This window comes from Mauremys mutica, chromosome 23 (genome assembly GCF_020497125.1).
Source record: "Mauremys mutica isolate MM-2020 ecotype Southern chromosome 23, ASM2049712v1, whole genome shotgun sequence".
NCBI lineage: Eukaryota > Metazoa > Chordata > Testudines > Geoemydidae > Mauremys > Mauremys mutica.
Window position 1 is genome coordinate 10,619,535 of NC_059094.1, and position 26,717 is coordinate 10,646,251.

Here is a 26,717-nt window from a genome sequence, read left to right on the forward strand (position 1 = left end):
CAAAAAATGAAAACAACCTGAAATTCTCCGTGGTCAAAGGGAGCGAAATGCTGAAACCAAGCAGCAGAGAATGCCATTTTTAAAATTCTGTTTTAATAATCCAAAATGACATCTGTAACATAGGTGAGGGAGTTTGTTTTAAACACCTAATCAGACAGTGTCTCTAACAAAGTCTGCTGCAGCATCGTCTTGCAATGTAGCATTCTGCTCCAAACCCAGCTCTCTAGTTAACCACCACTATGGACAGCCCACTGCATCACAGCTCTTCCATTTCACGGAACAGAAATCACCCTCCACAGTGCTCTGCTTGACAAAATGATCACATTTCCTAATACATGAACTGGTCACGGGCAGCCGATTCGGGAGGCCGAAGGACGTAGCCATTTTCCAAATGAGGGCTCAGTCCGTCAAACCAGTAGCTGGGTACGTAATGGATATTACAGCTTAAATTAGTGCATTAGATAAGAGCAGGTGTTTGCTCTGCTACCCTTGAGGGTATACTGAGCCAGTGTACTGTACAATGACTGGCTGGCATGTATGTAGCTTGGGACAGGCTTTATAATAACAAGTCACCAAGTAAGTTATATTAATGCATGTGGGAAAAGGTGGTAGCATCTCTGGTGCCTATGCTGACAAGTTACCTGTGAAATCATGTGACCTGCAGATTCACTCCCCCGCCTTTAAGCACAGCTGTAAAACATGCACAAAGCAAAGTGCTCACCCTCTGCTCTACCTGTAGCTGTAACGTGCTTTGCATTAAACTGTCCCTGCTGAACAAATGGTTCTTGTTTCCATGGCCAGTTTCAAGGCAGCAACAAGACCAAATGGAGTAATGGATTTGCAGACACACGTCGAAACGTCCCCCCGCCACAGAATTGCTTCAAAATCTTGAAAGCACTGTTCTTATCTTCACCCCCCACAATGCATCTTCATACTCCAATTAAACGTATCATGGTTATTCTTGCTGCTGAGTCAGACAGGATCAGAAGTACTGTGTCTTTACAGAACTTTGAATCCATATTATGAGCAATTAAACTCCTCTGAATTACAAAAATGCTCCACTTCACGAAAGAGCTGTTTACTCTGAAACATGCAGAAAGCCTTTTAAATACACAGCTATGTGAAGGAGACAAAGTCCAGAGGTAACAGAGCTGCATATTCTCTCTGAATCAGCAGATGAGAGTTGTCTGGCTTGGAGAAAGCTCTGGGAAGAATATCCCCGGAGCGATGGAAAAAATGCAACAGGAACCAAACACTGATCTGGTCTCACATTAGCAAGCTGTGGGGTAGGGTTAAAAAAACCAATGCTCCCTTCCCATTTGAAGTAAAATAAGAAAAGCCTGCACACTGAAGACAAAGGACAGGCCACATTCAGGGCATAGCTTCAGCCTTGGTCTACAACACAAAGTTCAATGTAAGCCACCTTGCACTGACCTAATTGTGCACGTGTCTACACTTAAGTGTCTCCCCCACCTATGTAAGTGCCCCACTACACCACCTCCCCAAGTGGCACTGAGCCATGGTCAATGTACCGAGGTTCATGCAGTGTGAGCGTTGATGCCACGTTACTTATGTTGACCCTAACAGTCCTCCAGCAGCTGTCCACAATGCCTGACACTGGCCGCTCTGGTCACAACTATGAACTCCACTGCCTGGGGCCGTGGAGACTGGAAGCCCCTTTAAAGATCCATGAATTTTTTAAATGCTTTTTTCCCTCCCGATTGCCCAGCTTGGCGAGCACATCTAGATGCGCTCTCCATTGTTGTGTGCAACTGCCCAGCTGACCAAGCCTGGCTGGTGTCCAGATATGCCACAAGCCAGGACCTGTTTGAGACTCCCCCACAGAGCGATTAGTCCTGGAAGTCAAGCACAAGCAAGCCCGATGCAGGGGAAGGAACCTTGGGTAAGTGTGTCCATGTATTTCCCATGACAGTGGGGTACTGTACTGCCATTGCTCTATAGTGTACTCAGTTTCATGCAACTGAGCAATTCCCTCCTCATTTCCCTTGCCCATGACACACGCACTCCTGGTGAGTAGGTGCAGCGTCAACACAAGGAGCCAAGTACACACGCATATGAGCGACATGCTAACTGCGACGGCTTCACGCTGCCGGCACTTCCATCAGCAAAAGTTTGCAATTTAGACATGGCCTAAGTTATAATTACTCCTGGGGACTGAGTGGGAGTTGCAGGGCTGAATTTAGTCCAATAAAGTCTCAGTGACAGGACAGCAAAAGTCGCTATTGTGCAGCAACAGTCAACCTTCAAGCCCTTTTATAAACAAAACTGAGTCTAATTAAACTTCCCTGGAGCTTCCAGCAAAGGTCAACTATACAACAGTGGAGGAAGAACAGAGATCTAGCTACATTTGTGCAATTCCCCAGTGTTGATGGCAGTTATAACAATATAAAAGGTACCTCTATTGGCACAGCTTTTTCCATATAGTTTCTAAGCCAATCTAGTTAAAAGAGTACAAAAATTGAGCGCCGAGTAGCTCTTATAAATCATAATCAAGGAGGAGGACAACACTGCTCACAGCAATGCTTCCCAGAGCGGAAGTGTTGATACCCGCTCCCAAACATAGGAGTATATTGATTACCCAGCACAGAGCTGCAAGCTGTGGCTAGGTGTGGGCTGGAGAGGTACAGGGGACATCCTCCACAGAAAGCCTTCTCTTTGGCGTTATATAAAGGAAACCACTTTGACTTGAGAACTTGGTTGTTACGTACCTCTGCTTTGAGACAGGTCACAGAGTTACCTTTACAGCTTGAAACTCAGCATGATCACAAGCACTAGCTTCTCTATGTGGACACAGACGTTCACACTCTAGATTCTGACTGTCATGTGAAACAGAACGGTGACTCTGAAAGTTTTGCTCCGTGATTCAGCCCAGCAGAGTTCAAGAAGGGAGGATTGCATTACTCACTCCACACAAACTTGAGTTGTCCATTCAAAACCAACCAACGATACTGGGTGTTTTCTTTAAGAGCTTGTCAGCAACAACATACCTTACAGGGAGATTAGGTAAAAAACAAGGATCTTACCCAAGGTAAAGGTACAAATTTTTAAAAAGATAAGGCAACAATACTGGATTTATAAACATCCTTTTAGGGGAAAGATCAGTTGGGGGGGGGGGAGAGGGGGAAGTGATAACACACTGAACATATTTTAACAAAGTTTCTCTCTGTTTAATTCTCTCTCTCTCTCTCACACACACACACACACACCCGCCTTCCCCCCCATCATTGTTCACTTCAGTTGAAGGATAAAGTTTTCACTGCATGCTAGACAGTCTGCAGGATTTTGTATATAGCTAGGAGAATCCATAGAAATGAATTAACTAAAAGACTCCCAGAGTGCTGAGTACCTGTAAAAGTTGCCATGGTCTCTGGGAGTCTCAGGCTCAACCTCCAGCTTCCTCGAATGTGCTATGAAAACCATTTGACTTGATTTCCCATTACACTTTGCACAAACATTTGGAAAAGGTATTAGCTATGACTGACCGACCAATGTAAAGTGAGTGGTTGGAAAGGTGGGTAGTAAATCTAAAAGGTCACAACAGTGAATGCAGCATGTGACCTCCTCCTCTTCCCCCAGATCATGAGAACGCTCAGCCCATTACCCTCTGGAAACAGAAAGAGTTTATTTGCAAGTCAACTGGCATCCCGTTTAGATTTTGGAAACTTTGATCATACTTTTCTGTGCTGGAAGCACACTAGGAGGTCAGTGCGGTAAGCCAGTTACTGGTCACCTGCTTTCCTTGAGAACTTCCTATTAAGTTTCCAGCTGGGAAACTCCTATTTCCTCGAGCAGTTTGCTGGCCTTGTATCCAGTGATTACTCAAAAACTCCAGCTTCTTCCTGATCTCAAAGTGAAAGGCAGGAGGAGTTGTGATCCAACAAGTTGGGGATAGACACAGTCCCGCTGCTTTCTACATAACACATACTGCATACCAGTGCTAGGTAGGCCATACATCTGAGAATTATGCTGATCAGGTGACTAGAGCACCAAGGTTGCTTGCAAATCCCTGTGACAATCCCAGCTAAAATGCTTACATGACACTTCTGTGCATAGATGCCTGGGTGCCAAGTCCGTGGTTCTATGGCCATAAGCCTGTTTCTACTTAGAGAATGGGGGATAAAGCTCAGAAATGCAACTCAGAATAAGAGCAGATGTTATGTGGAGTGATTCTCACGTCTTCTTCCATTCTTCTCCAGCCATCATAGTTAAAATGTACTCAATATTTTCTGATGGACCATAGAGCACTCCTTCCTCAAATTTTGAGATCCAGCTGCATCTTGGCTAAGTCATGATAATTTCAAGGATTCATGACTATACTGTCTCTAGGCCACGGACTCTCCTAGGGCAGATTCCAATCGCTCCTCAGAGCATTCTGAAATAGTATTTACGTCAAAAGCTGACGAAAGAATAGCAGCAGGATACATTCCAACAAAGCACCACACAAACAGCAAAGTGACAGCATGTTCTACTGACACTCAAGGTGTAGGGGGCCCATCTGTCACATTCGAGTTGCATTACTGGAGGGCACAACAAACTGGAATATGGAAACATGTTTACCTTTACGTTTTCCATTCTTTGAAAATTATACACAACTTCTAACCCTCCCCTGCCCCCCCCTTTTACTCATTTAAAACCAACATCTCCTCTCTCAAAGAGCAAGAGCTGCCAGAAGCAAAATATGCAGAGTGAAACCAGGAGGTCATCTAGTTCCTCCTAATGCAAACCACTGGGATGAAGGGGAATAGTAAGAGAAACAGTTGTACATTCTCTTTCCTTTTAAGACCAAAATATATTCATACACCAACACTCGGCTGGCAAAATACAGGAATAATTGCTGCAAAATAGTGCGAACATGCTAACCAGAGAGGGTTAGATCACCAGTTTATGGGAGGCACTTTACTGAGCACAAAGTACGTGAGCCCTGTCCTGAAGAGCTTAGAGTCGAATGCAGAAAAATAGCAAAACTAAAAACAGGCTCCTTTAGCAAAGCTGCATGACCTTTCTTGCAACCTTTAGGATAGTAAAGGGACTAGTACGGCCAGGCACTAGATATGCAGAAGTTATAAAGGCTAATTATTACTAGTGATGTTTATGGCTACAATCCTTTGTAAACTTCGAAACATAGTAAAAATGTAGCTTTAACCCTAGAAGTTAGTCAGCATAAATACAGCTTGTGGCCCAACAGCTAACAAGCCTGCTCTTCATTCTGAAGTACTTAAGATACCATCCCAACTAAGTTTACTCCTGTCTGGCGCATCAAGGTGGCAAACTATCAGCTTGAGTTGAACGCCTGCCCCCCACTGCCCATGGTAACAGAGAGAAGGGTGGTGGGAAGAGCTTTCTGCACACACTAAAATCTTATTTCCTAGGTTCCCCTTTTGCTGCAATGCCCTAGAAAGGGTCACCCCATGAAACATTACAGCATTTACTCTGCCAACTTTAAGTGCCTTCGTTATGTGGATACCTCAGAGAAAGAAGCTCGGCTATCCCTCATTCCTAAAATTACGGAGAATTTGATATACTGAAATGACGCTCTTTTGGTAAGTTAATAAAACATGGCGAAACAGAACCAGCCAATGCGAGGGACTCTTACCATCCTTCACTTACTTGGCTCTGACTAGGGAAATGGATAAAAGCGCTTGAGTTTAAACTTTTGGGGTACAACCAACTTCCACATGGCACCTGCTCTATTTTAATTGACTAGACTAGGAAGCCCTTGTTAAAATGCAAGACAAGTTAGGCATAAACAGTGTCTGCTTCTGATCATTTGGGGCACACACATTTGGAAGAGAAACCAATATTCCCCACCACAGTTTCACTCTTAAAAGGAACTGCAAATAGACTTGGCTAAACTCCATCACTTGTAAGAGTCAGAAATTCAGGGCGGAAGATACTTTTTCACCTACGTAACTCAAAACGTCTCCAAACATTGACATTTCCCAACTACAGCATAGTATTTTAGATCCACAGTGTTTAAAAGCTTCCTTCTGTAAGTGGAGGCTGTTTTACTAGGAATCTCCACCAGCATGAAGCTAGCACATAATTACAGGTTTGATCTCCGTCTATTGCACAAATATGCCTTCTGAAACAATTCATGAATAAATATTTGACTAATACAGACACGGCTCCAAAAGGAACCATTCCAGTTTATCAACTTCGTGGTTCAAGTTAATACAGGTCCCACTCTATATTTACCTGAGGAACTAGATAACACTTAAGAAGATGATCTAGCCACTCAAATTAACACAGTTTATAAAACTATTGAGGACTAACTTGGATGGTGAGTGTCCAGAGCACCACACATACAAGTGTAAGAGTGATTAGTAAGGGACCCTCACTGAACACTGCTGCACAGTCACCACTCCTGCCTAGCAGTGTGCAGCCAAATACCTGAATTCTGACCAATGGAGACAACTGTCAAGGATAACAAATAATACTATTGCGATCATTTCCTGGCTTAGGCTCAGAACTTCCCCATGTATTTTAAACTGACAGAGGCAGTGTTTAGTGGCCTGCACTCAGCAGTGGAAGCCAAGAGCTGCTGAGTCCAACACCATCTGACACCAAATCTTCTATATCCTTTGACAAGTCACTTAGCCTAAGGTTACCCCCTGGAGAAAATCTCAGAGTGAGGAGGATCAATGTGAGTCAAGCACCTTGGAGATGGAAGAATGCTATCAATGCCAAACATGATGCAGGCCTGGCTTTCACATCCAGTATTGCTTAGGCATTGTGTTTGACTCATCTAGCTTCTGAAACAATGCAATGGCAATTGTTTACACTGTCAAGGCCATTCTACATAATTAAAGGAAACAGTCAAGAGATGAGATAACGCTGACTGAGATCAGGAGATCTGACTGACTAGATCATTGCGAAAGTAACAGCGGGCTACAAAGTTGCCCATTCTCCAGATGTCACCATACAGGTTTTCCCAGTAATGTCCAGTATCCTCCCCTTCCTTCCACATAAGCCTTTCCTTGCTCCCTCACAGTGGAATCTAGCACCAACCATCACAATATTGGGTACCAATGGCATCAGACCAAAATATTAGCCAAAAAGGATTCATGGGAATAGTGCAATCCTTTCAGTCACAATCAAGAGTCACTCCTGAAGAGAGCGGACTTGGCAAAGGTTGCATATGAGGCTGAGGACAATTTCAGGGCTGCTCACAGATCCTGCTGGCCAACGGGAGAAAAGATTTGAAGCACACGAACTGCAGTGCTAACCCTGCTGCTGTGAACATACTTCTAAGACACTGGACTGCTCAGAGCAGGAGTGTTTGAATCCCCTTGCCTCTGCTCAATGCACCCTTTGTAGATTTTACACTTTGCTGCTACATGTCTGTGCGATACAGCAACTCACACAGAGATCACTTGCATTTGCATGTAGTGATTAATCTCCTGGGGAGCTTTGCATGACACTTTGATATGAAATACATTCTACTGTACTGTAGATAGGTTCCCCACCTTCAGATAGGTCCACAATGGACTTGCTTGGCGAGAGAGGACAGGAAGATGTTCCATGCTAATATATATTGTACAAAGCAACACTATGCTCCTCGCTCTGTCGCCTCCCCCCAAGGAACTTCTATATTGGAGATCCACAATGAACTGATAGAGGAATACAACTTTGGCAAGTCAAACTATCAGGCTTACTCTTAAGGTAATTTGTTTGCTATGGCTGTTACATTTCATCTGCGGCACAGAATTTATTTAATAGGAGTACACACACGCAGGAATCAGGCCAGGTCTCTAGTGCAGTTTACATTTGGTATGCTAGAGTTTAGTCTTATTAGGCTCCCAACTAAACAGGCCGCACCCCTTGTTACATCAGCTGAGGGTGCTCTTGGTGAAGCTAGGAGGAGCAGAGGTGCAGCTCCAATGTTCCTCAAGCATAAACTGTTGCCAAGAGTCTTGGACTGCCTCCGTATGCCCCAGGGCATCAGCAGCTGAGCGGCTTGCTCCTCCTGCAGCCACACGGGAGGGGCCCAAGGCTCCCCTCAGAGAGGTCATAGCAGGGGTAGAGGTTATTCCTGTTCCATAATGAGAAATGATCCACACGCTGGGCAATTACTGACACTGGCCCTCGTGTTCTTACAGAGCCTGGGGAAAGGCAGGGCGAAGCCGGGCTTTCAACAAAGAAACATTTTCACTGAAATGTTTATAAAATCTCTACTGTAAAATCAAAAACTTTGGCACTACAAGCAAGCAGCCCTTTATAGGGACTTCCCTGCATTTGGGGATATTGTTGGTTGCCATACCAAACATCTGCTCGCTCGCTGGGTATTCATGTAAAGTGCCCATGAGGCTGGCAGACCAGACGCCAGTTCATGCTAGAGCCCCAGGCCAATTCACCTGTGTATTAGCAGAGATCAAAGTCACCGTTAAATGTGTAAGAGTGTTTAACCGTCATGAAAACTAGCGGGATGTTATTTGCATTGTTTTCACTTATCTGTAGTATAACAACGTAGTATACTGACAGGTTTCAGAGTAGCAGCCGTGTTAGTCTGTATCCGCAAAAAGAACAGGAGTACTTGTGGCACCTTAAAGACTAACACATTTATTTTAGCATAAGCTTTCGTGAGCTATAGCTCACTTCTTCATCCGAAGAAGTGAGCTATAGCTCACGAAAGCTCATGCTAAAATAAATGTGTTAGTCTTTAAGGTGCCACAAGTACTCCTGTTCTTTTAACGTAGTATACGGCATTATAAGGTACTAGCAAACATTTATGTTGTGTATACCCCTGTCACTAAATAACCCATCCAACAAGAAAGAAGCCTTGTGGAATGCAAATGAAGAACTGTAACAGAAAAAAGCTAATTTCAAAGCAAATGGTCATTGTGTGTGATGATCAGAGGTCCAAGACTCAAAATGCATTCCTCACTCTCGGTCATCAAAGGAAAAGCCCATGTGAACTGAGACACTGTCCGCTTTTTTTCTGTGAGAAGAAGCTAGAAAGATGGATTCAAGGAAAGATCCTGCATCTCTGAACTGTTTGGACTCTTACACGGAAGCGTACCAGATGCGAAGTGGAGATTCCCACAGAATCTGGGAACCCTGAAAAGACTTTTGGGAAACTGGCAGCTAATTACATCACTGCCACTATTTGCAATTACAAACGGTGACTCATCTGTAGATATATTTTATCTACTTTAACCTCCCAATAACTAATTTCCTTTTCTTAGCTAATAAACCTTTAGTTAGTTTACTACAGAATTGGCTACAGCATCTTTGATGTAATATCTAGAGTACGAATTGCTCTGAGGCAAGTGACTGGTCTCTTGGGACTGGATGCAATGTCAATGTGATGTGATTTTTGGTATAAGAGACCTTTTATCACAAAGTCCAGTTTGTCTGGGTGGCAAGATAGTCTGCAGGATCTAGTGGGGACAGTCTGTGACTCCACGATAAGACTGGTATAGTGATCCAGGAGTTCACATTTGTCACTGGCTTAGTGAAATCTAATTATAGAACACACCACCAGTTTGGAGTGTCTGCCCTGAAGAAGGCCCTCAGAGTCATTAGCCACTCCAGACAGCGTGACAGTGCCATTCTACTCAAACGTCACTAAAAAAATAGCCTTGCACGGGGGGTTCCATTTTATTGCATCACAAGAGAACCAGCTCAGTTTAGAAGAAAAAAAAAAAAAAAAAGGAGACGGGGGTTTCTAACTTCCAAAGTCAATCTACGGTCTGGTTCTTTCTGAATCCTGCTTCTTCATCGTCTGAAAGATATTTTGCTGACCAAGTTCCGTCTACAGTTACATCTTTGTAACTAAGAACAGAACCAGAAGTCAGTTGGGGTTGTCCTAATGGAGGGCATAATTTGGCCATGAATCTAGAACTCCATTCAGTAATTATAAGTAATGCATTTAGTGCCAAAGGAAATACGTGAGGACACCCAGGGAGGATGTTGCATAAGAAGGGGGTATTTTTAGTCATTCATTGGAGTAGAATTGCAATTTGAGTTTGTGGAATATTGCAAAGCTGTGTTAAAATTTTGAGCTCTCACTTTAAGGGTAAGGAATTTCATGGTGCTGTTTGCAGGTTAGGCGGCTCTGTAAGGAAGCTTATGATCAGGGTCTTCAGTCAGTCGGCAAGAGCCAGCTTAGAGCAAGCTGGGGTGAGTTATGCCTCTCTGCCTTACAGAGTCTGTTTTCTCTCTGTGTGTGTTTTTGGTTCTGGTATGTCAGGGCTCTGGATTTTAAGAAATAAAGCTGTGGTACGTTGCAATCTTCCAGAAAGAGTATTTATCTAATTTTGGTTTGCATGTTGTGAACATAACATAGCTCCTTGGGTCTTCCATGTTCCTGACAGCAGCATGTCCATTCCCAGCAGATAAATTTTCTCAACTCAAAAATCAGTGAAGAACTACTAGGCAATACAACCCATTGGGAGAATAAGCCTCTCTGTGAGGATTAGACAAACCTGACTCCAAAACTTAGACAAACTTGGCTCGGGGGTGGCAGAGATAAAATACAAATGGAGACACAGTACACACACCAGACTTAGTGGAACAATCCCATTACAAAGGGCACAAGCAGTTTGCTCAATATTTCAGAGAGAGAATGGGATTAACTTCATGTTCAGCATCATTTGATCCTCCTAATTGCAGAATTTCACTCCCAAAGCCCTCATGTCACTGATTCAGTGGGGGATTCCCCCCACCCAACATGAAGCTTGTGTAATTCATTAGTGTCAGCATTTTCAACTTAATTACATTCAGAGAGATATTTTCCTTTCCTCCCCAAAGCAAAATATTACCTAGTCCCTGCAATGCACTAGTACTTCAGCCCAATACAGTGTCTGTATTCCCTGCACCAAGGGACTAAGGGTATGGCTACACTTGAGAGTTGCAGCGCTGGGAGTTACAGCGCTGGTCGTCCAGCTGTGCAGGGACAGCGCTGGTGTGTGGCCACACTCACAGCTACCAGCGCTGCAGTGTGGCCACATTTGCAGCGCTGTTGGGAGTGATGCATTATGGGCAGCTATCCCAGCGTTCAAGTGGCAGCAACGTGCTTTTCAAAAGAGGGGGGTGGGGTGGAATGTAGTGCGACAGGGAGCGGGGGAGAGAGAGAGTGTGGATTTTTGGAGCCAACACTGTGTATCGGCTCCCTGACTTGCAAAATCAGAAACTTTTTCCGACCCCTTACTCTTTAACTGCAAAAGCCTGCAGACCAGATAAACAGCTGCCGACTCCTTTTCTCGCTACTGGTCAAGCAAAAAGCAAACACTCAACCCCTGTGAATCACGCAGGGAGGGGGATATCTCATTTGATTGTTCACAGATTGATCACAGCAAACAGGAGCTGTGTTTGTTTTTTTAGATAAGCAGCTCCCGGAGCCGCAACAAAACAAAGAGAGGCTGCATAACAAAACAAAGGGAACAATTTAGTTAAAAGCATTCTGGGATATCTCCTAATACCCTGGAGGCCAACAACAGCGCTGGTGTGTGGCCACACTTTACGACCAGCGCTGCAGAACCAGCACTGCAATGCTTATTCCCCAAGCAGACCCAGGTGTACGGCCAGCGCTGCAGCCAGGGAGTTGCAGCGCTGGATGTGCCCTGCAGGTGTGGACAGTTACTAATTGCAGCGCTGGAAAACCTCCACCAGCGCTGCAACTCTCAAGTGTAGCCATAACCTGAGTGTCTACTTGCTTAATTACCACTAACAGGAGTCTAAATCCCCCCATACTTTAGCATTCCCTCAGTTTGAAGGGAAGAACAATCATTTCCCATGCCGTGATTTTTCCACTGCCCAGCACCTTAGATAAGCAGCTATTTAGATAAGCGCAGAGAGTAGAACATGCGTTTTGCACAGGTGCAGGGCAATGGAGGATCAGGTCCATATACTTTTTTTAAAAATTCTAAATAGATCATTAAAAGTAGTGGAAAGTAGAGCCCTTTATGGGTAAGATTTTAGTGAGTTTCTTTATTTTGTATTTGGTACCATGGTATGGACAGAAGGAGGTGAGAAAAGACTGACAAATGTTATGTCTTCAAACTGATTTTACAGTTTCCAGAGGAATGCCGTTATGGGGTTCATTGAATGTCAATAATTGTGGCTTCAGTGGGTCTTTATGGATTCCCCCCAAAAGGGAGAAAAGGCTTGCCACATGCAAAGTTAGCCAGTAACCTAAGCAGTTTCTGAAGGATTAAAAGGACAAACTTTGCAAATCTGAAGAAGCCCCCTGGAATTCAAATTTAGTCTCAGAACCTGAATATCAAGAAAAGCTTCCTGACTTCCCTGAAACAGACTCTCAAGGGGAGTTGAACCCACCCCATTGCTTGGAATTTAAAACCTAAATTGGACAACCCATTAAATCTTCTGTAAGAATGATCCCACATTTGCAGGTACTAGCTGATCTAATTGGGCGTTATCCGTCTGTAACTTCTATGATTCCACTAACCTTGCTTCGTGTATTAATGCATCTGGAAAGAAAAACAGTGAATGACAGGAAGCTCGCTGCCCTAGCACAAAGAAAATGGAACAAAGAGCTCATTTCCATGCTTCTAATGCCCACAAAGTAAGGTTTATCTTCTTGCACTTTCAAATTCTTAGAAAAACACTGTAGAACGAGCCCTTGTTATTGAGGTGTCTGAAGATCAGACACTGCATTGGCTGAGGTTTCCAGTAGCCTGCCCTGTCAACATAGGTACCTCTTAGGGAGGTGTATTAACTATGCAGATGGGAGGATCTTTCCTGTTGGTGAAGTAGCGTCTTCACTAACGTAAGTGCGAAAGCGGTGCAGCATTGTACAGCAGACAAGCTCTCAGTTCTAATCCCACTGTCTTGTTCAACAAGCAGTCAAAAAAAAAAAAAGGATAGCACAGGCTGTGTTTCCTCTTCCTTTAAGCCATTCCTAAGGCAGATGGCATGGAGAAAGTCTTTCACTTTTATAGGAACACCTTGAAATAAACACACAAGATAACGTTTATTGCTGCTATTAAAACATTTATCAAATTAGAGGAACCTTCAGAGAAAATAATAAACACATCCCAAGCTCCCTCTGCGGAAGGTAACCTGCCCTTTGTGAATCAGATTACTGCAAACTCATCTAATGGGGATCACTCCCTAAACTTCCAAACCCGTTCTCCTTGCCAGTTGATGACTCACTGGAAGGCGAGCCTTGCAAATTAATCCCTTATTGCAGCCACACCATAGAAGGAGAGGGGAAAAAAAACCAAACGAACAAAGCAAACAGTGCATGGGGCTGTTTCCTAGTCAGAGGGGGGTAACCACAGTGGAAATATAAAGGACTGAGCCTTGTTTCCTTTCTGTAAGATTTCTATTCAGAATGTGCAGAAATTATTAAATTCCGTATTTCAAAGTGCAGGGAGGAGAAGGCTTTTGTTGTGGAGCACAACATGGATTCTGCCTCCCTTGCTCTTTCGTCCCTACCCTCAAGCAATTATAACCTGCTTTCAAACCAGACTCAAGATTTAAAACTGGCTCACAGCCAGTAAAATTCAGCATCCGTTGCCACCATTGTTTGGCTACAACTTGACTGCAGGTTTTGTTGGTTTGGATTTATTTTTTTAAATCATGCTCCAATTGCAGCTAAACTGCTTGTTCATGGAAGATGCAAACAGGCAGGTCTACAAGTAAGGGCCCTGATCTTGTAGTCTGATCCATACAGGCAGACCTTTGCACCAATGCATCATCCCAGTGAAATCAATGGATGCTATGCAGGGTTGGGGTCTGCCCGCATGGATCAAATTCCAGAACTGGGGCCAAAGTTACCAGCTTTTCTATACTAAATCCCTGGCTTTGCAGGAATTGCTATAGTCTTTTAGTAAACGGATTCTGAATGGAGACTGTCCATGACTTTACTTCTCATGACAAGGAACACAATCAGAAAAACAGATTTAGGAGGCAGATATTAGGCAAACCTTCACCTCATTCAGCAGCTATTTTACAAAGCAAAGGGATGAGTCTGACTCACAGACAAGCCACTAACGGTAAAAGTAAAACCTTTCATTACAACTGAAGAAAAAAAATCAGGCAAGAAACCAGTGTTTTCTCCCCCAATAAAATATACCCAATTCCATTTCTACAGCCTACAAACTGCAAACTAAGTAACGTCTGCCCTCTAGTGGTCCAACTGCACAGCTACCAGCTATAAAATGCACTCAAATACACAACAGAAAATTTCTGTACACCTAGCAAGTTAGCCTTGAGCATATTTGCAGAGACAACCACTGAATGGATGTTGCAGGCTTTACTCTAACTGCACAGGTGTCACTACACACACGTCAGAGCCAAGTCATGTACGAACACTAGATTACAAGAACGAACAGAAAACAAACAGGCACCCCAAGATGCTCAAATAACTAGACCAGAATGTGTCACACTTAACAATTCTGCGCTGTAAGTATTAAGGGGAGGGCCAGGTGACCAGAAACAAGGATTCTTAAACTCTTTCATAGTGTAGATTACATCTTGAGTCCAGTTAGCCACTTCCTCTCCCATTCACAGGAACATGACCACCACATGGCAGTTGCGGCAATCGCTTAGATACAAAAGAGTATTTGTGAATGAGGTAAGTGTTTAGCTCAGCGGTTAAGCGTGACCATGCCATCAACAGATGGGGTCACGAACCTGACTGAAGATACAAACCAACTACAAAACACGTCAGGACCTGCTCTACAATATGGCATCCTCTGTACGTGCCACCTGGCACACAATGCGCGCAAGGTCATGACGCAGGGAGGGTGCCGTTTTGTCCGGCACGTATTCCTGTTAGGGCTCGCACAGCACTGCCTCCAGCAGCGAGTGTAGTGATATAATAAGGAGGTTGAGGGGATCAGTAAGTCTGACAATGGGATCGTGCAGACAAAGCTTGGGAAGCGCTATTTCAGAAAGGACTGATCAGTCTCCTTTTGCTCTTCAGTTCATTTCTACCTCCTCCTTGTAATTCACCCTTCCCTGGAGTGGAAGGCCTTGTGATTAAGGCACTGGCCTAGGACTCAGGACATCTGAATTCTGTTCCTAGCTCTGTCAGACTCCCCTGGGCAAGTCACTTAATCTCTGTGCCTCAGTTTCCCTTCTACAAGATGAGGATAGCAGTAATGATTTACCTACCGGGATACTGCAAGAATCCATTCAGTAATGCTTCAGATGTTCTGCTATTATTGTGAGGAGTGCCATGGAAAAGCAGATATGTCGAATAATGCCTGTTGCTGGTCCCTTCCCCCATTTCCCCCACAACTTGTCCTCTTTCCTGCACATGCAGCCCAGCTGCTGGGTTCCCTTCTCCCCTGGAACATGCTGGCCAGGTTCCTGTTTGTCCTCCTCCTACCCTCTTGCACATGCTATCTGGTCTCCTGCTCCTCTGGGACACTGTTCACTATTCTACTATTACTACTGGTCTCCACTGCAGAGCTAACTCAGGCTCTTACTTGGGTGTTGCCCCTATCCCGGCTCCCGTTCACACTTAAAACCCTCTCACCCAACGATGGTGGTGCTTTCAATCCAGACTAGCTGGGGGTCTAGATTACAGCCCACTTTGCAGAGAGGACACGGGCAATACCACTTGAGTGCTGATAGTCCTCCAATGGCTTCCCACAATCTCCCACCTACCTAAAAGGACATACAAGTTCCCCCACAATTCACTGGGAAAGAATCAGAGGGTTTCAGCTTACCTGCATCACTAAGAACCATGAGATATGACCCAAGAAGTCCTAGCAACACACTGGAGAGTGCAGCACCAGTGAGGACAGAGTGACTTGAGTCTTGTTTTCCCGTGTCCACTTACAACCAAGCTAGGCTAACCGTGGTGCTGATCACTTAGGGTCTTCTCTGCGGTGAAGACAAAGCCACACAAGACAGGACAACTTCCAGGGTAAATGTGAAATTCTGCCAAGCTAGTGCATTCAGATTCAGGGAGAAATGGACAAACCCAATCCACTACAGATAGCCTCTAAGGGAAGCCCTGTGCAGTCCTCAACTAAGACAACAGACAAATCGCAGCACTTCAAGTTGAGATGAAAGGAATGTAAATGCCGCAGTAATCATTAACCTGCCTTATACCTCAGTTCCCTTTCTGTAATTTTCAGTATCTCGCAGGAGTGTTGCAAGGATGAAATCTATTGATGACAAAGGCACTCTGATACGACGGAGGAGGGTCAGATAAATACCTAGATAGGAGTCCACAAAGGATCCAGGACCCTCTTTTGTAATAAACTTTGAAGCCTAATGCCTTGAGACAGGCCAAAAGGTCATTGAATACAGTTGGATTTAATCACTCAAATGAGTATATAATTGCTTTTTAGAGAGAGATTAATAAGAAACCCTTTATTGTAGTCTGGCAACAAAAGCGTCGCCTCCCATTTTCAAGGCAGTTTAGAGGATGTGCTTTCTGAAGCAAGGCAGAAGCAGCCTGAATTAGACAAAAGTACTCCCTACCCCGAGCGGCGATCAATGATTTTAAAATCTGTCAGTGTCATGAACATTGATCATTCTTCCTTAGGCACAGACAGACCGGTAAGAGTTTTACAGCTCCAAGGAGAGTGCCAGGTGCCTTCTACAGGTTGCTTGTTATGCTGAAAAGCATTTCGGGGGCTAAAACCAGCTTCAGAAGTCAGGACCAGGGTTCTATTTCAATGTGCTCTCAAGAATCGGTGATAAGGAGATGACAACAGGGGCAATATAATCAGGGCCGTCCCTAGCTATTTTGGTGCCCTATGCAGTCCTCTTGGGGGGTGGGGAGGGGCTGTGCTGTGTGGAGCCCCAACACCAAGCCTCTGCAGGGGGGCTGTGTGGAGCCCCACTCCAGGCCTCCACGGAGGATGGGGGCTGGCCACTTCCTGCAGGAAGTAGAGTGACCTGGCCCTAGCCCGCTCTGCCCCCCAGGCTTGGGGGGAGAGGGGAACCGCCCCCCAGCATTCACTGGCGGCGTGGCTGGGGCCAGGTCGGTCTACTTACCGGGTGTGAGTGGTGAGTGCAGGCCCAACTGTTTCTGGAGTCCTCAGGAGAGTGGGGGCGGGGAAGAGCCAGAGTAGGGCCTGGAGCAGCACGCAAGTAAAGAGTTGTTGTGCAAAACAGCCCTTAGGAAACCAGGGAAGATGACTATTCTTTTTAAAATGTGGTACAAGATAATTCCACTTATCCAAAGCTCCCACTTACCCTGCATCCAAACGGAGGTTACTCCCCCACATACGACTCGCCTAACCTAGTTAACTTCCCCCATCTAAACCCTCCAGACAGGGCGGCAGTGGAACTGGAAGCCATCCAAGGAAAAAGGCAGACTTCAAAATAGAATCCAAATCTTCTGACGCCCACAATGACCTTCACTACCGTATACCTTGTTCAAGCAAAACTAAAGGTCAGCTTAGCCACTAAACCATGAAATAGCAAGTTTGACTTGCACTTTCTCCAACACAGAACCATCTGTACAAACTGCTATGTGCTCTAACTGCTTTATCAGTCACTGGACATGGGGTACTGCAAAGTTACAAAGTCTCTAAAGACTCAGCACATAACTTTGCAATTCCAGACCTGGAAAGAAAAGAAGCCAGAGTCCATACATCAACTTGGGCTTCCTTTTTTTGCCGGATCAACTGACTGTTGCACGACTGATCTGATATATTTGCAAATGTGGCAAGTAGCGACGTCTTTACTGTTTCTCATCTATCTGCTCGGAGCACACAGCCAACACTCAGTAAACAATTTAACGAAGAACTGGAATACCCATTGCAAATTTAAGAATACAAACAAAAAGCCACCAGGTTAATACATCCCATGGTACTTTGTTAACCTGACAAGTGTCGTCCATTTAATTATTTATGATAACACTTCCAAGTGTTCTGTACTGTATTTTGTTAAAAGGTCGTGAGGTTTTATGAAATCACTTCAATTTTCTGCTAAGTTCTACTAATGATGAAATCCTGCCTTTTTGTGTGTGCCTGTAAATTAGCAAACTTCCACTGAAATTAAAATATGCTTAATCTCAGGCACTTAGCTCTTGTATCACACACACTGTTTACATTGCTCACAATTTACAAAGCACCATAACGCCATGATGGAATCACAGGTGGTATGACTTGTGAGGGGTGGGGACGACCCATCCTTTGCATTGTGGAATAGATTACAATGATATCCTCCTCATTGGCTGCTTGCCATTCTTAAGGAGATTGGTGGGGAAAGTGGGTAACAGCTGTGAGCCTTACCACCGAAGTATTCTAACATTCTGATGGTTTGTCAGTTAATTTGCTTTACGGATCGAAACAGGAGACCATTCACAGCAGTGGCAGGACATCTCCAGAGCTTTAGTCTAAAACTCAGAAGTGCATCTTCAGCTCTTTTGCACAGAAGCACGCGAAAGCTTTCAGACAGGTTTCCTCTAGATGTCCATGCACAATTAGTAAAGGTCTATTCTTACGTCAACCTATAGGCAGCTGACTTTTAGTTAGACTGTTAACCATCAAAAGGGGATTCCCCACCTGGATGCTGTCTAATACAGAAGTAACATTAAAGCAAGTTCAAGGAACCTCTGGTTTCCAAATCAGAAGCAGTCCGTTCATCCGAGTCCCTCGGCAAACGCAGAGGGTGGAGATCAATGCACAGTGCTGTCCCCGCCCCACCATTTATTTCCATTTTAAAGTGTACTAAGTTCATGTGAAAATAAGTGTGGGTGGTGAAAGGAGCCAGATGGATGGCCCTGGAGATGGAGGTCCTCAATTTTTCTGGCGATCAGGTGACAACAAGCGGCAGAAGGGCAAGTACATCCCTAGCACAATGTCCTGCTCAAAATGCTTCAACCCTGAACCTGCAGTGACCGTCGCTGGAGCAAAGAGGAGAATACCGTCTACATGCCCAATTAAATCCTTAGACCTTCTGCCCAAGAAGGTGTCAGTTAGTGCCACTTTTCTCTCTGGTTCTTGTGGACTCCTCTCCCCACCAAATACTGGATTGACACGTCCGCCTCATTTCATATAAGACCTCAGTCATCAGGTAGTACCTGTAGTCAATACTGACCTGGGCTGGATTCACACTGGCAAACTATCAGTCAAGTGTTATATCCTATAAACCACTCCCTCCTCCTTTTAACAGCTGCTACCACAAATGGCTTCATAAACCCATCTGAATTTTCTTTTATGTGAAGGTATATACACAAAGGAACAGCAAGAAAAGCATTGGCAGCTGTATTTAAAGTAGGGGCAGAAAAAAATATTCCTATTTGCTACGTTTACCGATTTTGGTTTTTTTAGAACAGTATTTACCTGTCCAGAGTGTTCTGTTCTATCCTACCAACCACGTGCTTTACCTGGAGACATCAAGACTGGTAGGTGATGTTTAAAATAAGAAGCAGTGAGAAATCCCAGCGGGAAGGTAACATCCATACACATACACCCCACCTCGCAACTGGTGACTAGAGCATATTGAAGTAAATGTTATTTTTAAGCTATCTGTGGCAGAGGCCGCTGAAACATGACTGAAGCATCTGATAGAACAGGAGTCATGTCATATTCTGGCCACCAGTGTGTCTTTTTTACAGAGATTATTTAGCTGAAAGGTGGGTGCTGTAACAAACAGTGATTAAAAACAGTCCTCCTGGCAATCTAGTACTGAAAAACCTCATAATACTCTTTTAATTTTAGCTTCCCTGCAGATGGAACGGTTATTAGACATTGGGGACCAGTGCTTGTGTATTCAGAGGAGTATAGCTTTTCCAAACACACCTTAAACAGATGATTTAAAAATAGCGTCATCCATATTTATGGAATAATTATATACCTTACTTACATGCGGCTTTTCACGTGAGGCTCTCAAGGCACTTCAAAGTATTATCCCCATTTGTGCAGGTGAAGACAGAGGAATGAAGTGACTTGCCCAACGCCACACAGGAAACCAGTGGCAGAACTAGGAACTAGACGTGGGTATCCTGACTACTAGCCTCCTCCTCTCACCAGATTATAGTGCCTCCCGGAGAGTTTAAACTCCGAAAAGCAATAGAAGAGATTTACTGTACTACCGGTAGTTTCCTAACTTGAGGCCATTTAGCCCAACAGCTACAATGGAGTCTCAAACAAATTACCCATTGGCTTGCACGGAGGAGAGGGAGGGCCACTGAATACTGTGGCTGCTCCAAGCACATCTTAAAAGATGGGAGCAGTTGGAAAGAGTGGCATGGCAGGAACTGAAAGGGGTTGTGGGGGAGACAATCCTAAATAAAGAAATAGGACAGAAGTTTCCTCTGCAATATCTTCAATGCCACCTCTGAGAAAGCAAGAAGACTTCTTGGAAGAAGCTTGTGGGTATAGAAGAGTCTACCCTACCCAGCATGCATTTCTGCTTGACTAATAACAGCATAACATGACAGCTTCCTAGCATGCCTCACCAATCCTGAACACAAGATTATAGCCTGGATGGCTGGTTCACAGCCTGGACGGCTGGTAGCAATAAAATCCTTAATCGAGTTCTAGCAAACCTTTCAAGCACAGCAATTCCATCAACGTCCTCTGCTCTCAAGACAGGAGAGCTACAAAAAGGTCCTCCCAATAACTGCCAAATAAATTCCTAGTCTCAGAAAGAAGCAAAAATTCTGACATCAGAAAACCAAAGGTTTTCACAGGCAGCTGAAAGGATACAACGATGCCACCCACAAACACTTCCCCGTGGAAAAAAAGCAAATAAGCTCTGTGCAAGTGTTCAAACATGGTTCGTTCAAGTGCTATTGGAAAGCGAACTAGAGGTTTGTTTCCACATTATTTCATCCCAGCACCACAGCACAGTTTCCAAATAGCCATGGGCTTAAGGTGAGATTTCCGCTGCCAAAAAGAGAAACAGATGCTTAAACTATTTGCTTCGTAAGATCATGTCATGGAACTATACAGGTAAAATGCTGGATCTCAGTACTAGAAAAGACTCCTAAATTTAACAAACAAACAAACACAGGATCCCAGACCAGCTAATTTAAGGGCATCCAAGAAACGATGTTATCTTTTGAGTGGGAGGGACTGGATGCTGATGTAGCATGGGTTGGGAATGGAACAGCAGAAATATACTCTAAAAACAAAATATGGCCGCTAGCAAAACTTCACTCCCAATGTGTTGACAGGAAAGAGCTGAGAAGGGAAAAAGTAAATTAGCTGACTGAGTAGTCCAACAATATTTTCCTTGACAGATCACTTGCGTAGGTGGGATCTCTTCAAGGCCTCGCAAAGAAGCCTTGGCCCACTGTTTCCTGTTGTGTATCACTTGTTAGCATCCATTCTTCTGCCTCAGTCATGGAGTTAAACCTGGAAACTAGCAAGCTTCCCCCAACCCTGACACATGGAAAATGAATGCATGTATGTGCCCTGACTAGGATTTACCACCACACTAGTCATGTTGGTGCCTCAGCACCTACCCAAAACCATGTTATTTCCATCCCTGCAGATTTTTCTTCCTCTTTGGTGGGTTTCACATCACCAGTTAGTAAGAGTACCAGGCCTGTATATTCCTTTCCCTCTAGACCTCAGTGGAAGAGTTGAGCTCAATACTAAAACTCCACTATAATTGTCTAGAGGGGATGCGCGCAATAGCCTTCGCTGATTATCATAATTTAAAATCTGAAGGCAGCAGCAAATCTGTCATTTTTGATTAACCAAGGCAGCCAGCCAAAAGGAGCTTCCATCCCTACCCATGCGCGGCTAGCGAAGCTGGGTGACAAAGGAATTATGATTAATCGTACCATCCCCGTGGCCACTTGGGTGCACTGCAATGCTATTCAGAGCACACCACCTCTGATCATGTGCCAATACAGTCAAAACAAAAGCCAGTCATGCAGTATTGTGAAGGTGGTTAATATACGACTGGTTAAGGACAGGAATCGATCAAGTCACTAGGTTTTGAAAAAACAAAGGGAGCCAGCCTCAGCTCAGCTAGTCACACAGCTCCTCCAGTTAAAAGCTCAGCCTTACCTCCTCTCCAGTCAGTGCCAGGAATAGAACCCAGGAATCCTGAATTTAGTAGCACTTGGAGAATGAACCTCCTTAAAAGCAAAGTAGTTTAAAAAAATAATAATAATCAAAGACCCATCTGTTTATTCTACCTCTTATTGTTTCCAGCAACATTAACAATATAAACCAGTAGGTTTAAAGTGTCACAACAGGCTGAAACAAAATACAGCCACGGTCCTTTTGAGCAGAAGTGCAAAATATAACCATTCTCGCACTTGTATAGCGGGGTGTTCAAATGGGGGGAGGTGGGTGATTCTACATGGCTCAGGAGAATGGTAATGAGATTTAGAGCTTTCCACCTCCAGGTCACTAGAGCAGTCAAGAGTGAGCTACATTGGTTGTAATCTGATGGCTGCTTGCTGGCCTCTGTAAAATGAGTTTGAGGTCTAAGTCAATTGCCAGTGGACAGATGACGGCTTTTGTGACATGGACTCAAACTGGCTGCTGGTAGTCTCAGCAGAGAGGCTCAGCATTAACTAGATAACACTCTGCATTGCAGCCACCCCCAGAAGAGTCCCTTCAGTGCCAGCTGAGGCATACTGGAGGGGTGACAGAAACTTGCACTGCTGCTGTCTGTGCTGTGGATAAACAGAAAGATTCCATCCCCCCATGGCCATCACTCCAGCATCTATTACCAGCACTGAAGTCATTTACTTAAAAAGTTGTCAGTTGCAAGTTAGTTTAACATGGCCCAAAGCAACTTTTTTGGAGGAAAAGGGGAACAGCATGAAAAAAGCATTCATGTTAACACGCTATCCCAGTGCACAGCAGTAACTCGTTACCAGGAATTTCACCACGAGCAGTTTCTATGCATATTCTCTTTGGCACAGAAAGAAGGCTGTAACTGCTCCAGCCATTAGGGTCCAGCAGATCAGTTTTCCACAAAGTCCTAACTAGGCCTTCACACAAAGGTGCTGCCATTGTTGCACGAAGACAATGCCACTGTTGAACATCCCTCAATTCCCTAGTTAAGGGTGATATAATTTCGTCTCTGTGAGGACGGCCCACGGGCAAGATTTGTGGTCACACAACTTTATTACTTCGCTTACGTCACAGCTCATTACAAACCACAAGTGATCCAATAAATGGCTGGCATTTAAATGTAATTTAATTATAGAGACTTTTTAAAAAGGGACCCTTGTATAAGAGGATAATCTTTGCTATGACTTCATCTTAAGTGATTCATCATTTAAAATGTTAGCTGGCAGCCATGGAATGAATTAACACCATACTTCAGTGGGATGTAAGGTGAAATGTGTGAGTGTGAGAGAGAGAGAGAGAGAGAGAGAGAGAGACCGACTCCTTCTGATGAAGGGAAGATGAAATGTTTGCCCAAAAAAAAACCAGTTTCTAGCTAGGTGGCTTCCTTTTTCTATTGCCTATTGTCAATATTTTTAGCCATTCAGAAAAAGCCATTAAAGCCCTTAGTTTATGCAGATCTCTACCACTTGAACTGAGGTCAAATCCAGTTTGCATCACAGATTAGGTTTAACTAACATGTTGTTCAGTTTGCCTGAGGAAAAGTCATGCAGTGCCTAAGGCAATTACTCTAAAATCAGCTTTTTTAAATTAAAGAACCCTACATCTTTCACATGGCAGCACTGTCAAGGGGAATAAATATGGAACTAGGAGCTACTGTTTTCTAAGTCTTGTCTTTCCACAGAACTGCAGGGTGGCTTTGGATAAGCTTCAGTTTCACCATTTGTAAAACAGTAATGGCTACTTGCCTGTAAAATGCTTTGAGGACTGCAGAATCAATTCTGATCCCTCTTACCTGTGAGATCCAGAGTATCTTTGATAAAGTTAGTCAAGGTTTACAACATATTAACTGATCAGAATCTGGTCTTTGAAGTGCTACATAGGTGCTATACAGCATTAGTTCTTATCTTTCTGGCTGTCTTTTATCCTGCCATTTGGACATTTATGATTCAAGACCCAGAAATTAAGGAAGTACCATTTCCTTATGAAAATGTAGGAGAACCAAGGCTGAAGGAAAAAAGACCAACGAACTGTGGTACAGGGATCCAGGAGAGTACTTACCAGTGTTTTCTTCCATTCCTGTGGTACGCTAGCTTTCTGAACAATTCCTGCAGAGAGAAAAAACAAAATGTATGTGCAAGTTGATAGCAGAAAAATCCTGAGTTTTACCGAAGCCTTAGTCTACTTTAGCTTCCCTTTCAACAGTGGCTAACCAAGTCTTTAACCAGCAGGCAGGTAACTGAGGCCCAGGTTAGGGAATCCTATCTGGCAATTTTGGAATAAGATGGAAAGACACTGACATCCACCCGCTTAGCACAAAAATGTGACAAGTCCTATCACGGTGAACTAATTCCAGGGAGCTTCAGATTTCAGAATGCTTTCGGTTTGAACGTTCTCTTTTGTTGCTGTTCCATGCAAACAGGCCCCACAGCACAGAATGCACATGCATCATCGCTGCTACCCACCTCAAATATTGCAAGTCAAAAGAGGAGACAGCCGTACTGGCAGGTTCTAAATCTGCCCCAGGAGAGCGCAAGTCTGGGTAACCTCCCCCTTTCAGCACTAATGCCAGAGCACTAGCCATCCCACACAAGAATATATTTGCAAGATAAAAATGAAAGTTATTAACACCACTTTAAGCTCCAAGTGCCATGCATGTGGTGTGTGTTCTGCATATGGATACTACTTATGCTGCGAACAGGTTAAAATCTAAAACTACAACTTCATTAACAAATAAAGCGTCAAACACTTCTTCCATGGATAAATCATGGCTGCATCCCCAAGGCAGTATGCCTTAACCTATAAACAGGATGGATAAAAATTGATGATGTAAAAGATTAAAATTGGATCGATTTAAACTGCCTTTTTAAACAAATCTATAAAATGAAATGCGAAAGTGACAATTTATATTAAGGCCTAAAATTATAATCTATTTAAATAATTTAAATTAAATACAAAAAATGATATTAAGCAGTATGTGTTTGCTGCCAAGTTTTGAAGAAAGTCAACCACTGAACTGGTGGAAGCCACTGGCTAAGCACCTGAAACCAGAGTCTGTTGGCGTGCTAGACCAGATTTTGACAGAAGTAGCCTCTTCTGCAGGGGGAGAGAGAATATTTTCTTCATTTCAGCTTATTCAACTAGTTCAGTTCAATGGACTAGTTCATTCAAAGTTAAGGGACTAATACGGAATTGAAAAAGCAGGAAAACTTGTTTTCCTCTTCCAATTGAGAAATAAAAACTAGGTATGAGATGATGAGATCTACAAGTTCTAAAACCTTGAATGATATGACCAGAAACAATCAGTTCAATTCAATCCCTACAGAGAATACTTCCTTCAATAAATCAGTCAATTTTAAATGCAAAACAAGGGATTATCTTTGTTAATTTTTTCTTATGTATCCAGCACAATTAAGGGAGTTGTATTTAATTTTTTTAAAAATCCTATTTTTCTGCATTTTAATTGTATTTGCATTTCCACCCAAATAATGCTTGACACAAATCACAAGTAAAAAGTTACCGTAATCCAGTAAAAAAGAAATGCATCATTTACCATCTTCTAACATAATAAAAATGGAAAAATTAAGAATCTAAATAAATGTAAAGTAAGCTATATAATTGTTTAAATAACTGTGTAAAAATACAGCATGTCCTCCTGGTTATCAGAAAGAAGCACCAAATTTAGTGTAAGGGTAATTTTTAGTTGCAAATCAATATATTTTAGTGGTTACCAACCAATCAGACTCAACCTTTCTTTAGGAAAAAAAACTAAAAAGTACAAGTGCAAAATATAATTAAAACTGATTTAAATCAAGGTTTTCTGCTTGCTGATTTAAGTCATGATTAAAATTAGCAACTTAAATCACTGACTTAAATCAATCCACCATGCCTATAAAAATGAGAACATTTCAATGCTTACCTAGAGAGAATGGAAAGCTGTTCATAGGAAGCTTTTAGAAACCACAGGATGGTGTATTTAGCTGTGACACTGATGTTTCCCAGACCTGAAGAAGAGCTCTGTGTAAGCTCGAACACTTGTCTCTCTCACCAAGAGAAGCTGGTCCAATAAAAGATATTACCTCATCCACCTCGTCTCTCAAGTCTGAATTTATGGTAAAATGGCTTAAGAATTAAAAGAAATGGTGCACTATACTAGAAAACAGCTTTCTTACAGCGATTCTCTAAGCTCTGAACTACTTATTTATACAGAATCATAAATGTGCTTGGTGCTTTAATGCAGTTTTGTTGTAGCCATGTTGGTACAATAAAAAATATCATCTCACCCCACCTTGTCTCTCTCGGTGTTTTAAAACAATGCTGAGTCCCTGTGCAGAAGAGCTTGCAGTTGCTAAGCGCAACAGAAGCTGATGAAAACAGGGAGGGATTGAGGAAGGATGCTATTAGTGACATATGCCTGGTCAGTTTAAGGTCTCCACGTACACAAGTGACTTCCTAAAGGCAGAGCTTTTTAACCTTGCAAGCTGCATCACCACTTCAAAAACAGACTCCAATGAGAAATTGCAGAACTGGAATTAATTTGCAAACTGGACACCATTAAATTAGGCTTGAATAAAGACTGGGACTGGATGGGTCATTACACAAAGTAAAACCTATTTCCCCATGCTATTTTTTCCCCTACTGTTACTCACACCTTCTTGTCAACTGTTGGAAATGGGCCATCCTGATCACTACAAAAAGTTTTTCTTCTCCTGCTGATAATAGCCCACCTTAACTGATTACTCTTGTTATAGTTAGTATGGCAACACCCATTTT

General features: G+C 43.4%; 1 protein-coding gene across 5 annotated transcripts in view; it reads right to left on the reverse strand.

The window, feature by feature from the left end:
• PHACTR4 (phosphatase and actin regulator 4) overlaps window positions 1-26,717 on the reverse strand; it is a 93,423-nt gene that overhangs the window by 31,732 nt on the left and 34,974 nt on the right. For 2 of the 5 annotated variants that reach the window (XM_044997749.1, XM_044997751.1), the window contains exon 2: window positions 24,006-24,052. In XM_044997749.1, coding sequence (XP_044853684.1) covers window positions 24,006-24,021 — 16 coding nt within the window. In that variant the 5' untranslated portion in view covers window positions 24,022-24,052. Of the gene's footprint in view, window positions 1-21,926; window positions 21,998-24,005; window positions 24,053-25,863; window positions 25,932-26,717 lie in introns of those variants that run through there. The other 3 variants (XM_044997750.1, XM_044997752.1, XM_044997747.1) reach the window with 3 other exon arrangements.